The following is a 14,709-nucleotide window of genomic DNA, read 5'->3' on the forward strand; positions in this document are numbered from 1 at the left end:
CCTTAAAGGTGCAACAAAATATATAGCGGATCTGCATTGGCCCAGGCCATTACTTTCTCTGGCAAGGACTTGGGGACAAAGCTCCTTAAAACAGTAGTAATCATATTCCACTCATGCTCCTTTTTACTGCCAGCTGTAAACTAGCTCCACATGCATCATGGTTTTGCATCAAAATGTGCACGGACCAAGCCCATATCCAAAGGGACAAGGTAGATCCAATTTACAGCCTTGACAGATCTGTGCACCCGAGGCTGAGCGTGCAGGAAATAGCCTTACATCTCACTTGGAGAGTGGTTACAACCGCCAGCAGAGCGGGATGCAGAGCCACAACAGCCTCCCACGAAGACCCAGAATACAAGGAGAGAATTTGCAGTCCTTTTTGTCACAAAACAGGAGGGATGGGTGGCACTTGAGATGCCTACAGTCTGATCCCAACTTGCAGCACTCCTTTGGTAGGATAAGCCCAAAGGGAGCCACAGCTGCACTGGGAAGCAAGCCCACTGCACCAAGCCATCTCAGTAAAGAGATGCCACACTGATAACTGTTCATCATTTAGTATGTTTGAAGTAAAGCAAGTCAAAGTAAATCTCAGGCCTGATGCTCAAATTAACAGCAATATTAGTATGAGGCTAATTGTTTGGTACAGAGGAGGGTACAAAGTCTGAGTTCAGCCTGGATACTAAGAAATTCTGTTTGTTACCAGCCCACTATTTTATTTTTTCTTTTTTGGCATGTTTTTCTCATTTAAGCAGAAAACCTAGGCCCACACTGCTGATAAATGAACATATATTTAACCAACTTCTCTACACTATGTCGGAAGAACTGGCTGCAGAAACACATCCAAGCCTCACACAGATCTCTGCGTATCTCAGAAGGTCAGACACTGGCAAACCTTTCTGAGCAGCTCTGTTCCTGTCTCATTACACTCCAGAGTGAACATCCAGGCAAGATAATTTCAGCACCACCACACAGCTCAAAACCATTGTTCTTTTCTATCCAGAAACACCATTATTCTGCACGCACTCATATCATTCAAATTGTTTTGCTTTTCTTTTTTTTAAATAAACTATTGACTAATAATAGACCTTTTCCTTACAGAATCAAAGGTTTCTGTGAGCATTCTACTAATGCAGGTTCCCAGTCAGCAATTTTCAAACCCCCACCACTTCAGGCAGACAACAAGCATACATGACTAAGTAGCGTCTATGATAACACGTGTTATCAGTTCCCTGGTGAAAATCAGGCTCCTTCATTTCATTTCCATCACAGCGACCTGGCACTGCTGCTTGAGAGAGCAGGAGCTCTGGGGGAGCAGCAGTAGAAAGAAGGTGGGAGAAAGCAAGGAAAGTGAGCTATTCAGTACCGCATCTTTTCTTTCCATCTCTCAGAATGGCAGTATCAGCTTACAAGCTCAGAATTAACAGCATCAACTATTTACCTGAGGATGAATCTGTGGTTTATCACACGTGGCCTCAAAATCCAGCACTAAGAAGTAGTGATATCTCTGTGGAGGGAAGGATGACATTGCTGCCATGGAAGCTCCAAAGCCGTGGGACGCCAGTTTCCTGCTTATGATGGAGCCGTACCCTTTGAGAAGAGCAGCAGGGAGGAGCAGGCACACAGCTTGTCTCGCCCTTGGAAGGAAGTGTTGGGGAAACTTTGCTGCTCCAGTATGGAGGAGTGCTATCATTGAACATCCAGAGGCATCTGAAACTGAAGAGAGATTCGTGTCACTCATGCACTCACATCTCAGCACTGTCAGCACCGCTCCATCGCACTCTGCCAGGGGTTTTCCCTGTGCTTCCCCGTGTGGCTTCCAGCACTGCCAACCCGAAGCAGCACAGCAGCCCACACAAAGCACTAAGGATGGAGCTCAAGGTAGCCCGAACCACACATACCTGGAAATCAACCCTCTGCAAACAGCTCTAAATGAAAAGCCACAAACAAAACAACAGCCATGGCACCAGATCACACGTACCTGCTGAGCCTTATCAGAGCAGAACAACACAAACTACTTATGCTTGAGAAGTCTAATCCAAAACCCACTGAAATTTCCAAGGAGGCTTTCAACTTCTTGTATACAACACAACTTCTAATACACGGCAGGAACTAAAGGCAGCAAGCACACCTCAGCACCATGACCCCTCAAAGCAGCCCGTTAGCCACACCGAGACTCCCCTGCTCCTACAGACCCAGGGCAGAAGAACCGACCATGACAATGTCACCAGCCCATCCTGCTAAGCCAGCACACGGGCACCCCTCCCAGTTCTGCTGGCTGACGGTAACCACATCATCCCTATAACAGCACAGCCTTTGTGGGGCCGAGGACACGGGGCACTGGCTCTGGGCACAGCCTGTGAGGTCCCACCCAGCCACGTGTGCTCAATGCGGAACGGGAAATGGAACTCGCAGCCTGCGCACAAACGCGCTATTTGCACAAAAGACAGCATTTGCTCTTTCCCATCCGTTAGTCCATCAGGTAAATAATGCACGTGCCAAAACACACACTTAATGAGGTAAATAATACGCCTTGAATAGCAGCTAAATCTGTATTTACCTGCGAGACCAGAGAAACTCGGAAGGACCAGATTAGGAGATAATTGCGGCTGAGCAGGTTGTGTGCTTCGGGTAAACACGCGCTCTGCAACCTCCCCTTCGTAGGGCTGGGGCCAGAGCAGCACCCGGCACAGCACTGCTGGGAAGCAGAGGTGCTGCGGGGCTCCCAGCATTGCCCACACTGCAACCCCACGGTGTGAGCACTGCCACGCTTCAGAGCTTCCACATTCCAGGGACCTGCTCACCGTCTTAGCGGTGTGCCAAGCAGCAGGTACTCAGAAAACTGAAAACTCAAGTTACAAAAGCATAATGAAGAGTTTCCCCGCAAGACCAACATTGTATTTATCCCAAAGGGGCTCAAGCCCGACCTATTGCTTTTCCATCTACAGCTTTTACCATCATTAATAAATGCATTAGTGCACAATAGCAGTTAGTCACATTCACTTCTAGCCTGCCTCGAATAAGAGATATTTAAGGTGTACGTGCTTGAAATTTTCAGGCCTTCAGCTATGAATCTGAAGGTCCATCACGATGTAACGTCTCAGAATACAGCAGCATGTAAGTTAGTCATGGCAAAACCCGGTCTGTAGCCTGCTGCATAAAGTGAAATATACAGTTGGGATGGGGGAGGCAGGCAGGCTCCAACCCCTATATCAAGCACAGGCAATAAAGCACACCACGCTGTCCACCTACACACAGCAAAATCAGCACTTCCCTCATGCATCTTCACCAGCACGGGCAGGGCATCGAACGCTTGCAGTGTGAATCTTCAGGCCAGCCTGCACTGCACGGGCATTGTCAAACAGCTGGCACAGAGAGCCAACCAACACCTTCCCAGGCAGTCCGTGCCCAGTGAGCCCATCTGAGAGGGAGCTGAGCACTGAGCAAGGTGTGCAGGTGGAGCATTCCGTGCCGACTGCCCTATGCAGACAGCATATGAACAGGAGCAACCCTGCTGCACAGCCTGCACTCAGAGCCAAATGAAGTTTTAACTGCCTGTTTACCCAGCCATGCTCCTGGTGCCCTGGGAAGACCTTACATCATCTTCTCTGGGAAGGTCAGAGCGTCTCCGTGCACAAGATAGCTGCTGAGCAAACATGCTTTATTAGAAGTCATGTAAAGCATTTATAACTGCTGTGACGATGCAAGGCACGAGTAATTATCCCCTATTTCTCCCCCCTCTAAACAGGCAACAAGCCTGCAAGCAGTGCAGCTTCAGAAACTAGAAACCCTGCTCTACGCACATAAATCCAGGTTGCATGATCCCATTTCTACACCTAAGCAAAAAAGCATGCCTATACTTCTCAAGCACAGAGGGTGAGATTATCATATCAGATAGTGCAAACTGCCACATCTGGCATCCAACCCTACTGGGTTAGTATTTCATATCACACAGCTCCAATTCCTTACACAGATATATATGAAATACAAGGGGACCATGAGCTGCAGCTGGACTGCAGGAATTGTTCTGACAGATTGTACACAGCCCTAGGAAAACGTGACAGCACGTTACAGTTGCAACACCCAATAACACAGGAAAGGGCCATGGCTGGTGGGTTTCAGCTGAAGATAAAGTTAGCATTAGGTGCTGTGCAACACCTATCCACCAGTGGTGAGATAGTAATGAACCTCAAGCCTGGGAACTTGAGCTCAACAGGCTCTCTGCAATGAACATTAATTTTTTTTTAACAACTAAATCTAATTAAAATCCTGGCAGCAAAAGAAGGCATCTCTCCTTGCTTCTGATCCCAAAATATTCAAATATTCCCCACCATAGTTGGAGACAGAAGATGGGAAAAGACAAACTCTGCCTGGGTTGCCCCACCAACCTTAAAGGATGTATTTTAGAAAGCCCCCACTTACATGCTAAATGTAAAATGATCTCATCACAGCATATTTTTTATATATATTCATACATACACACAAAAATAGAGACCAATGCAAAACAAAAATTGGAAAAAAAAAGAAAGAATGAAAAGTAAGCAAGGAAACTTTGGGAGTAATATGGGTCAGTTTATTCCCTGAGCAAAGCCTGGGCACAGGCAACTATGACTGCTGCTCTCTGGCAGACAGCTGAACTCAAGGCTAGAGCAACCAAAAGCAGTCCAAGATGCAAGTCAGACTCATCTTATTTTACTGACTTATGTTCACAAATATAAAGGGTAAAAAGAGAGGGCTATAAAGATGTATTCTGTAGAATAACATTGCATATGTTTAGCAACTCCTGGAACAGAGTATGACAAAAAGAAAAAAAGCAGGACTTTCAATTTGGGAGCTGCTCAAATGTGTACTCAGAGGTCAACTGCGAGCCCATATTTCAGCTGCATGAAGATGTAACTGAAGAACAATAGAGAGAACTTTATAAAAAACAACAGCATTAACCTAAAATAAAATATTTCATTGGAGGGACTGGAGTCCAAAAATGACACTACCTGGCTAGCCTGGGAGACAGGAAAGGAGGCTCGAGCACAAAGCCCGCTCAGCTTATCCACGGTGTCCAAACTTGCCAAAAATAAAATAAAATACATACAGTAAAACAAACAACAAAACACAACGCTTTTACAACCATTTTAATGATGTAACATGATTGTACACAGGTAATTTCTCCTCCTTAATGTGTTAACCTCACAGCATCATCCCTTGACCATTACTCCGGCATACCTTCAGCGCTCCATTTTTGGCTGCGTTTGTCTGCAATACTGGTGGACAACCAAATCCACATTTCAGAAAACTCATAACATAACTTTCCCAGACCACTTGGGATGCTGTGTTGTCCCAACATTACTCATCAACAGCTACAACTTGGTATTAATCATTCTGCTTTGCAGAACTGTGCCCAGGCTCTCCCCACTGTGCACGCAGAGGTCCCTGTTCTCAAGAACTTACAGTCTAAACTTACATGTGATGCAATGCAGGAGGGTAACAGCAGAGAAGAATGAGGGTTCCAGGGCAAACTGCTCATCTGAGAGAGATGCACATCTCAGTGGTTGAATTAAAACCAACCTGCTGATCGCATCACCATGCCTGGGCATTACAGAAGAAGCAAGCAAAAACAGAAGGGCTGATTACGAGATGGAGGCAGTCCCAGATTAAGGAAGTTCCCTGCCATTCCTTCAGCTCGCTCTTCCCGCTGCATTCCTCAGCTGCCACGGCAAAGGCCCAAGTCATGTCAAAGCACCAGAATCTCTCACAGAGTGAGAGATATGATGGCTTGGGTGATTTGAGGGAAAGGGAAGTCCTTCCTGAGGACACCACAGCCTATGAGGCTGGGAAACCAATCCACCTTGGCACATGGGGTGACACAGGGACACCCGCACCATGCAGACCACCCAGAAGTGCTCCTGAAGACACACAGTAGAATTCCACTTTGAATTTATTAGGCCACTCCGCCAGGCAACCCACTTTCATCAGCTCCTCAACTGCTCTCTTAAGACAGGTTTTGCTGTGTATTTTTAAATCATCTCCAAGAGTAAGTGCAGATAGACAAAAAGAGCTAAGCTGAAGTTGGAAGAAGTTCTGCACGGTAAAGGACTGGTCACTTACAGTAAATGCAGAAGAGGAAAATGACAAATATTAAAACAAGCAGCAACAGCAGAGATGTATACAACAAAAGATTGGCAAGTCGCAGCAGAAGAGCAGATTCAGCATCAAGGAGCAGAGTTAGAGAGATCCTGAACCCTCAAGCCCAGTCTTCCATATCAGCATGGGAGCCATAAGAAAATGCCCTGGGGTGAACCTACACACAGCAGGGTTAACCAGCCCAATAGCTATCAGAGGCCAGAAGGAGGCCGGCCCATATTCCCTCTCGCTCTTACTCTCCTGCTGATCATCTGACACCAGCTCTGAGCTAGTCAAGCCTTGCTGTAAGCAGATTCAACCACAGGAACCCATAAAATGGCTAATGCAGCCAGAATAAAACACAATTAAAACAAGATAGTTTCCTGCCGGCTTAGTGAGACGAAACAGCCTGGGGATGGGCTGGATGAGTGCCAAAGCTCTGAGGAGGGGATGCACCCACACTGGAGGAGGCAGGAGGGAGATGAGCCAATGGAGCTGCTCAGCCATGCACCTGGCCACGTGCTACCTATGGCTGGGATGGCGTGGCAGGGCACACAACATGGAGAAGGCATCTTGGCTCTAGTAGCATAAACACATAAAATGCAGAAATCAGAAAGCCCACTGGGCCATCCTGTCTGAACCTCATGTAATGCAGGCCATAAAGTTTCCACTTCGTTACTTCTGAATTGAGCCCAAAGGCTCGAGCATCCTTTAGAAAAGTTTCTGGCTTTGAATGGCAGAATCCAACACAGAGGCTCCCCACTACCTTCAGACTGCTTGTTCCAATGGTCAATCAATTCACTGTCAAAAAACAACACATCTTAGTTTTCATCCAAACTTTTCCAGCCCTGGATTTTGGAAAGAGTTCTGAAATTTATGGCATTTCAGTGCTCCCCGTGCCAAAAGTAAGACTCGTAGCTACGCCTGCAGTCAGTAAAAACTACTACTGCTTATTGGCCTAATTTTGCGGAAAGGAGAAACACCAGGCTGGCCTTTGTTTAATGGAATCTAACACGCACAATTACTTGATTTTCATACACGAGTACCTCAGTTGCTCAAACCACTTAAACAGCTGCACACCTTCCTTAGCTGAAAAAAAACAAACGTGAAGGTTAATATTTAAGAGCGCCAAACAAATCTCAGCCCAAATGCAGGGAGCCAACACTGACATCGCTTGGCATACTCTCACAGCTGATCTTCACAAATGAACTCTAAAAATGTTTTTATTATTTTTAATAACGACAAATCTGTAACTCTGCCCAAGGTCTGTTGGATGGGCAAACCACAGAATCACACGATCACAGAATGGCCCGAGCTGGAAGGGACCTCAAGGATCACGAATCTCCAAACCCCCCTGCCTAGCAAGGGGAGCAGCTACAGGAGGCTTTCCAAACAGCCCGGTCTCAGTGACCATGGAAAACCAGCCAAGGAAGTTGTTAGGAACATAAAAAAGAAAGCACAACTGCAACAAATACAACCGAAGTTATTAATTTAAAAGAAAAAAAAAGCTATTTGGGAGTGAGGTGTCATTACTTGTGCAATGTGTCTGGAAAAAGCACAACCATTCAGCTGGCACTCGATCAGCATAGGTAGCACTCTTAGGGGAAAGTTGCCAAATGGGATCTGGCAGCAGCAGTCTGCACTGCTGCTCTAGCACACGTTTCATATGCAACAGCTTGTCCTCTTCTCCCCCCATTCCCCTGCTTGCTGTTGCACCATGCTATCAGTCTATTACACTTAGAGTAAAACACCAGCAGTCGCTAGGATGAACGTTTCCAGCCACAACATGTGCTTCGGATCCAGAGACATGTGAAAGCCACACAGCCGCTATGCGGTCTCCCATGTTCTCCCATGAGCACAACCACCACAGCCAGTGCTACACCTGAGCGCCGCCTGCAGCCTCCCTGCCTTTTACTGGGAGGAGGCGAATGGGTCAAATAAAGCAGCAAAATCTTCATGTATTTCTGTATCTTCCAGAACTCTACTTCCAAAATTTAAGGGGGAAAAAAACTAAGACAAAGGGATCCATTTGAAGTTAAGTATCTCTCAACTGCAGAGCGGAAACTTAAGGTCACATAAAATCACTTCAGTGTGTACACAACCCGAGGACTTCTTTATTTAGCATCAAACACATTGGCATGTTGGGTTTTTTGCTTTTATTTTTTTTAAGGCTTTAATGGGTTTCTTCTGGATTTCGGTAATACTCAAATCTATTTGGCTACATATTCTAACTTCTTTTTTTCCCTTTGGAAAACAACAAGCATGTTGTTCACGTAGAGCAACCCGAAATTTGAAAGAAACAAGAAGCATAGAAGGGCCACACTTTGAAACAAGACAGGAATTTAGTCCACACAGTAAATTAACATCAACATTCAGCAGCAAAAAACACAACTCGGTACTTCAAAGAGAAACAAAAATATCTGACATCCAACTTCCCAAGCCCACACAATGAAGAGTAACCAACTAGATCTCTAAGGCATTATTTATTTTAAGAATAGTTCATTCTAGGAATAATAACTCATATGCCAACTTTATACTAAAGCGATGAGATGCCACAACGCTGCAAAGAGCAATTCAATGATTAAGTCAAGTTACCATTCAAAGTTGCATCAATAAACAACTGTCTGGCAGCACCCAATGGGCCATGCTCTGCTCTGAGCCCTGCACACTACTCCCAAGGCACAGCACAAGCACTAACCAAGGGGAGAACCCCCTGCTCCCCATTTTGCAGCCGGAAGAACACTAAGAGTTCAGGCCAAGCAGCAGCTATCCATTCATCCATCCACCCATTGCCGGGACCAAAGCTCAATAAGAAAGTGGAGCAAGTGCAGAAGAAGTAAAATAAGTGCCAGACTTCAGCAAATAGGCCAGCAACGACCACGTAAATCCACAAGACACAGACTTGCAAACAGCAGAACACGAGGAATAAAGGGACACCACCATTTCACGCGCCTCACTTTAGAGAAAACACCTGTAACGGGGCAGCAGCAAAGAAAGAACGGGAGAAAAAATTCCCACTGCCAGCGAGGGACGAGCAAACGGCCCCAGCAGCCCCTCCAAGTTCACTTCGAGGCTCCGAGTCCGAAAGACGGCCGCTTCCATCCCACAAGAAGAACCGCCACCTCCCGCCCCGCCATCGGCCCTACCCGCCCACCCCCACATCCCACCCGCGCTCGCCCCGCAGCGCACGCCGCTTCCCCTCCGAGGCTCCGGCAGCGGCCGCTCCCACCCGGCCCGGGCAGCGGAGGCCGCGGCGGCGCCGAGCGCCCGAGGAGCGGCGGGGAGCGTAGCCGAAGCCCGGCCTCGAGCGGCCGACGCTCCGCCACGCCGCCCCACGCCGGCCCCGCGGCCTCCCCGGCCCCGCCGCTTCGCCTCCCCGGCCCCGAGCCGCGTTCCGCGCTCCCCGCCCCGCTCCCGGCCGCGGCGCCGCCTCATCCCCCCCCGCAGGCCCCGCCGCCGCCGCCGCGTAGGACCGGGCCGCGGCTTCCCCCCGGAGCCGGGCCTCCACCCCCCGCCCCGGGCCACGGCGGCCCCACGCCTCCCTCCGGGCCCGCCCGGCCCCCGCGCCGCCCCGGCCCCGCCGCCGCCCGCGGCCCGGCGGCGCCGCGCCCCGCTCCCGCCCCCCCGCCCGAGCCGGGGCCGCCCCGGGCCGGCCGTGCCCCCCCGCCCCGCACGCGCTCCGCACCACGAGTCCCCAACGCCGCCGCTCACCTCCGCGCACTCTGACCCCCGACCCCGCTCTGAGCGGCGGCGCCGCCGGCCAACCGCAGCGCCGCCTGCCGCCGCCGGGGGCGGGGCTTCCTCCCACCGCGCCCTTCTGCGCAGGCGCAAAGCCGGGGCCGCGGCGCGGGGCGCGCTGGGGGCTGTAGTTCGGCGCCGCCGCGCCGCCCCCCTGCCCGGTCCCGCCGCGTGGCTGCGTCTCGGCGCCGCCGTGTCACCGAGCCCGCCCCCCTCGCGGGGACGGCTCCGGCCGCCGCCGGCCACCCCGCCCTCCCCGCCTCCTGACGGCACCGGGACGCCTTCTCACGCCCCGGGGGTGAGGCGACGCTGCGTCACCAGCCGTCACCCTCCTCCCCAGCGGCCGCTTTCCTCGGGTCCCCAAGTGCCCCCTCCCGTGTCCTCCACCGCGGGTCTCTTTTGTCTCGAAGTCCCACGTATTTCCCCGTTTTGTCACCCAAAAATGCCTCGTGTCCCCACTGCATGTCCCCGAGTGCCACCTCCCACGTCATATAATCGCAGAATCATTAAGGTTGGAACAGACGTCTCGAATCACCCAGCCCAGCCCCAACCCACCACGCCCACTGACCGCGTCCCTCAGTGCCGCATCCCCATGGGTGTGGAACACCTCCAGGGACGGTGACCCCACCCTCTCCCCGGGCAGCTGTACCAGCGCATCACCGCTCCATGGGAGAACAAATTGTTCCCAGTATCCAGCCTGACCCCCTGCCCCTGCTGGCTGCACTATTGCTGGTACGAGCCGGGATGCTGTTGGCCCTCTTGCCCACCTGGGCAAACTGCTGACTCGTGTTCAGCCACTATCAACCGACAACCCCAGATCTTTTTCCTACACACAGCTCTCTCTGCCACTCTGCCTTAAACATATCTTACATCAGCTTGTTGGCTCTTCAGGCTGAATTTCTCCTTTTTCGCTCTGTTTGTCTGCAGGCTTGAACTTCTGAGGCCTGAACCATGTCACTCCATCAGCAAACCATTTAATAATAGGAAGAGTTCCTTTAAGTCCTCTTAGATTTGGCATCTCTTAGCCTCCCTCCCACACAAGCCAGCTCTGCTTCTGAGCTCAGCCGTGCTTCTGTGACTTGTCGAGCCTTTGGTGACTGATGTACAGCTCAACAAGGAGCACAGAGGAGCAGATATAGGGCTTTTCCAGCATGGCGTTCCTCAAGCGATCTGTAAGTGCCCTCTGCCAGCCCTTCCTCATCAGCGGTGGGAGCTGACAGTGACGTGCTGGAAATGAAACTGTAGCCCCAAAGCTGGAAATTTAGGACTCACAGCCTGCCTGTGAGTGTTGCTAGTAGGATGAGAGAGGAAGCCTTTCATGGCTGACCTCTGGAAGTAGCAGTAAAAAATATTTTTTTCTCTGTCTAGACAAAAAATCAATGGCTCAAAGATGTGTACACGTCCCTTTTTCATCAGCAAAGCCTGTGCTGTTTCTCAGGCTTGTAGGTAGTGTTTTCTCCTGCCCTTTCTGTATAGTGAGAACTCCTTTCCCTCACTGAGGTTTGCAATAAGGGGGGAGGGGGCACATCTGGCCCTGCTAACCTCAGTGTCCCCCCAAGTCTGTATGAGATGTACCACAACCATGTGGGACACCAGTGCGATTACCGTCACCAGTCACACTTCCAAAGAGTTCCTTTCTCCAGCACAGCTCTCAGAAGCTGGAGGACCTCTTTGGAAGGTGTGCCAATCCCACTGTCTCGGTGCCACAGGACCAGCATATCAAGCCCTCCATCAGCCCAAGAAAGGGCAGTAGTGTTTCAGCAGCAGGTCTAGCATCTTAATTGCTTGTCGTACTTTAGAGATTTTGGGATGGCTACAAGCAGCACAGAGGAAATAGGGTCCAGACTGGACCCAATTTGGCCATCCCAGTCAATTCTTCAAGCTCCAGATGGAAAGGTCAACCCAAAGCCTCCAGCTGTGCACCCCTCTCACAGCTGGATCCCCAGTGCAGCAGCATGTTCCATTGCTCTAACTTTAATTTGCTCTAGAAACCTGACAGCTCCCTAACAAAACATCACTTTGCTCTGCACAGCTGTGCATCCACCTCTGGGCTGACGGATGGACGGGGCTTTGAGGGGAGCAGAGCAGGCGAGGCAGGAAAATGGGACGAATCCCACACACTGCACACTGTTTAACACTGTGGGATTTTACAGGGTTATGGCATTAAAAGCATCGCCTCATTTTAAAGGCAGCTCCTTTAGTTCTGTTCAGTTGCTTGTGCTGAATGCAACTTTAAATGCCTTACAATACACATGACAAGTAGTCCTGTATCACTGTTTTCTACTTAACAAGTTAATAATGTGCCAATCCAAATCCTTCAGTTACTAACGCCACCGGTGGGACTCATTAAGCAACGTGAACACATATTTAAGGGAATACTAATATTCACAACGTACATTTTTATATTCATGTTGTCATTCTTGAAACCACAGTGCAGTTCATGTGTTCTGCTAAAACATTTGTTTGCAGAGGATTGCTCTCTCCCCTTTTCTCCAAACACATATTCTGCCATTGTGGTGAATGATATTAATGACAGCTTGTCATCATGGAAAGCTATTCCTACCTGTCAATTAAAGGGTGTTTTGAAAGAAGGCGGCTCGTTCAGCCCCGTGGGAGCAAGTGTGTCTCATTGTGTGGCAGTGACCCCCTCATGGATTTGGGAACAGCAGCTCAGTGGGGCCAGAAGGTTCACATACACAGCACAGGGCTTGTGGGTGATAAAGACAGAGGGTTTTAAAGGTGCTGAGGTCTTCAGCCTAGGAAAGGCAAAAGGGGATTTCAGATCATAAAAGCCATCCAGTGGGAGTATCAGCCAGAAAAGTTGTCCTGGGGATACTGAGTGCGTTGCTCCACCATGTAATGTGATTTCCCACCCAGCATCCTAGTCCATTTATCAACATCCACCTACAAATGCATTGGTTTACTTGTCTGCACTGACCTGGCTGAGAGGCTCCTTCAGGTCTTCTCTTCGTGGAAGATGGAAGACCTTCTCTAATTCCCAAACAGTACACATTCACAGCTAGTTTGCACTCGTTTGCTCTGATAGGATGGGCCTGGCTTTAACCTGGCTTTGTTTCATTTGGTATATTTCTAGGTAGCTCTCAGATCCTGGTCATCCTTGTCCTTTTTGTTTTGTGTGATAACAAAACCCTGTTGTTCTCATCTCTCCTTGCCTTCCCTCGTCCCACACCACTTCAGCAGACCCCCTCTGCACCTGTTCCAGTTTCAATTAAATTTTCTTGATCACGAGTGCCCAGACTGAAATGTGGTATTCCTGAGCTGGGCTCCGAGACCTCATACCATATTTGTCACATGATCCTATAAATATATTTCATATAAACAAGCTTGATTTCTGTTTTTCCCCCCTCAACAGGGTGGTCCACTCTCAGGGCTTTCTTGTTTCTTTTATTTTCTTAAGCACTCCTCGCACAGTAATAAAAATGTACAGACTCAGTGGGGATCTGTTTTAACTTCAAATGTGCTGATTCAGTTCAAAAACCATTAATTCAGCCGGAATCAGGACGGTGGGGTGGAAATCCCTTTCCAGTTAAAACAGAGGTGAGAGGGACAGCCTTTGGCAGGCTGAGAAATAGAGCGTGTTGGAAAAACATGGCTCTGAGGGACACGGGTTATGGGCATGGTAGCAATGGGTTGGTCCTTGGACTGGATAACCTTAGAGGTCTTTTCCAAGTTTTGATTCTATGAACATATCAGGGTGTCAGAAAGTGGGTGCTGACTGAACTGTTAGCAGAGCATGAGGCAGCCCTGGGTGTCTCAGACCAGCACTGGGTTCCCCAACCTGTACTTTGTTGGGTTGGATGAGGTGATTGCAGAGGTTTCCACAGGACCCCAGCTTGGCTGGGCAGGTTGGATGCTGTATGAAGTTGCCCAGACAAGCCAGTCCTTCCTTCAAAACAACTGTTATTCACAAGCATCAGACAATACACTAAAAAGTGAAGCAAACACAGTGCAGTCTGTGGTCTTGATGGATTACAGGAGTTAAAGGGCGTAGGGATGTGACAATGATTTGTAAAACAGATAAACACAGGGTTCTTTATAGAGGAGGCATGCTGAACAATCCCATCTGGTGATATGCTGGCACAGGCTGCCAGGCAGGTGGTGGGGTCACCGTTGCTGCAGGTGTTCAAGGAACGTGGAGATGTGGCACTGAGGGACGTGATCAGTTGGCATGGTGGCATCTGTGTTTTTAGAGGTCTTTTCCAGTCTTAATGATTCTGTGGTTCTATGATTCTCTGATCCATTTCCCAGATCCTTGCCATTTCCAAGTCCCAGCTCCATGTGCTTCACGTAGCCTGGTGTGAGCTGCTTCCATGCACACTCCAAGCAGTCAGTGCACAGAGCCACTTCATTAGCACGTGGCCTTGTTGAGGTGCTGACAATGTGAGCGTGGGCTGCATGTGGGTCAGCATCTGGTGCAACCACTGCAGGCCACCAGGCGTCTGGCTAAAGGATCACTTGGCTGAGCCAGAGCATCAGGAGAAGTTTCTCCAGGCAGTGATGCACTAAACATTTGGACCCAAGAAGTACAAAGAGGGACAAGCAGTGATGTCAATTTACTAAAGAAATAAAACCTTTTTACATCATTATTGTGTACCATAAAAGCCTTGTGCTCAAGCTGTATACTTAATCTCGATATTCCAGTGCCATCCACAAAAAAATGCAGGCTTAACCCTCACAGTTTATATTGTCACCATAAACGCCGGTAAAAAAAAATATTGTACAGTTGGGTGCAGTTTATTCTTTATATTTTAATGGCTATAGCAAAACTCCATCGCTAACTAGTAAAAAATAAAAATAAAAAAAAAATAAAAAGCTGAATGTGTTTTACTGCTATGC

At 49.2% G+C, this 14,709-nt stretch overlaps 1 protein-coding gene across 2 annotated transcripts in view; it reads right to left on the reverse strand.

Moving 5' to 3' along the window:
- ERI3 (ERI1 exoribonuclease family member 3) overlaps positions 1-9,957 on the reverse strand; it is a 97,145-nt gene extending 87,188 nt beyond the window's left edge. The window contains exons 1-2 of one of the 2 annotated variants that reach the window (XM_090146567.1): positions 9,826-9,957; positions 1,439-1,713 (exon numbers count right to left, since the gene is read on the reverse strand). In XM_090146567.1, coding sequence (XP_090002693.1) covers positions 1,439-1,690 — 252 coding nt within the window. In that variant the 5' untranslated portion in view covers positions 1,691-1,713; positions 9,826-9,957. The other variant, XM_090146568.1, reaches the window with a different exon arrangement.
- Positions 9,958-14,709: the final 4,752 nt, after the last annotated feature.

The sequence above is a fragment of the Phasianus colchicus genome, chromosome 9 (assembly GCF_987193195.1).
Source record: "Phasianus colchicus chromosome 9, bPhaCol1.hap1.1, whole genome shotgun sequence".
Taxonomy (NCBI): Eukaryota; Metazoa; Chordata; class Aves; order Galliformes; family Phasianidae; genus Phasianus; species Phasianus colchicus.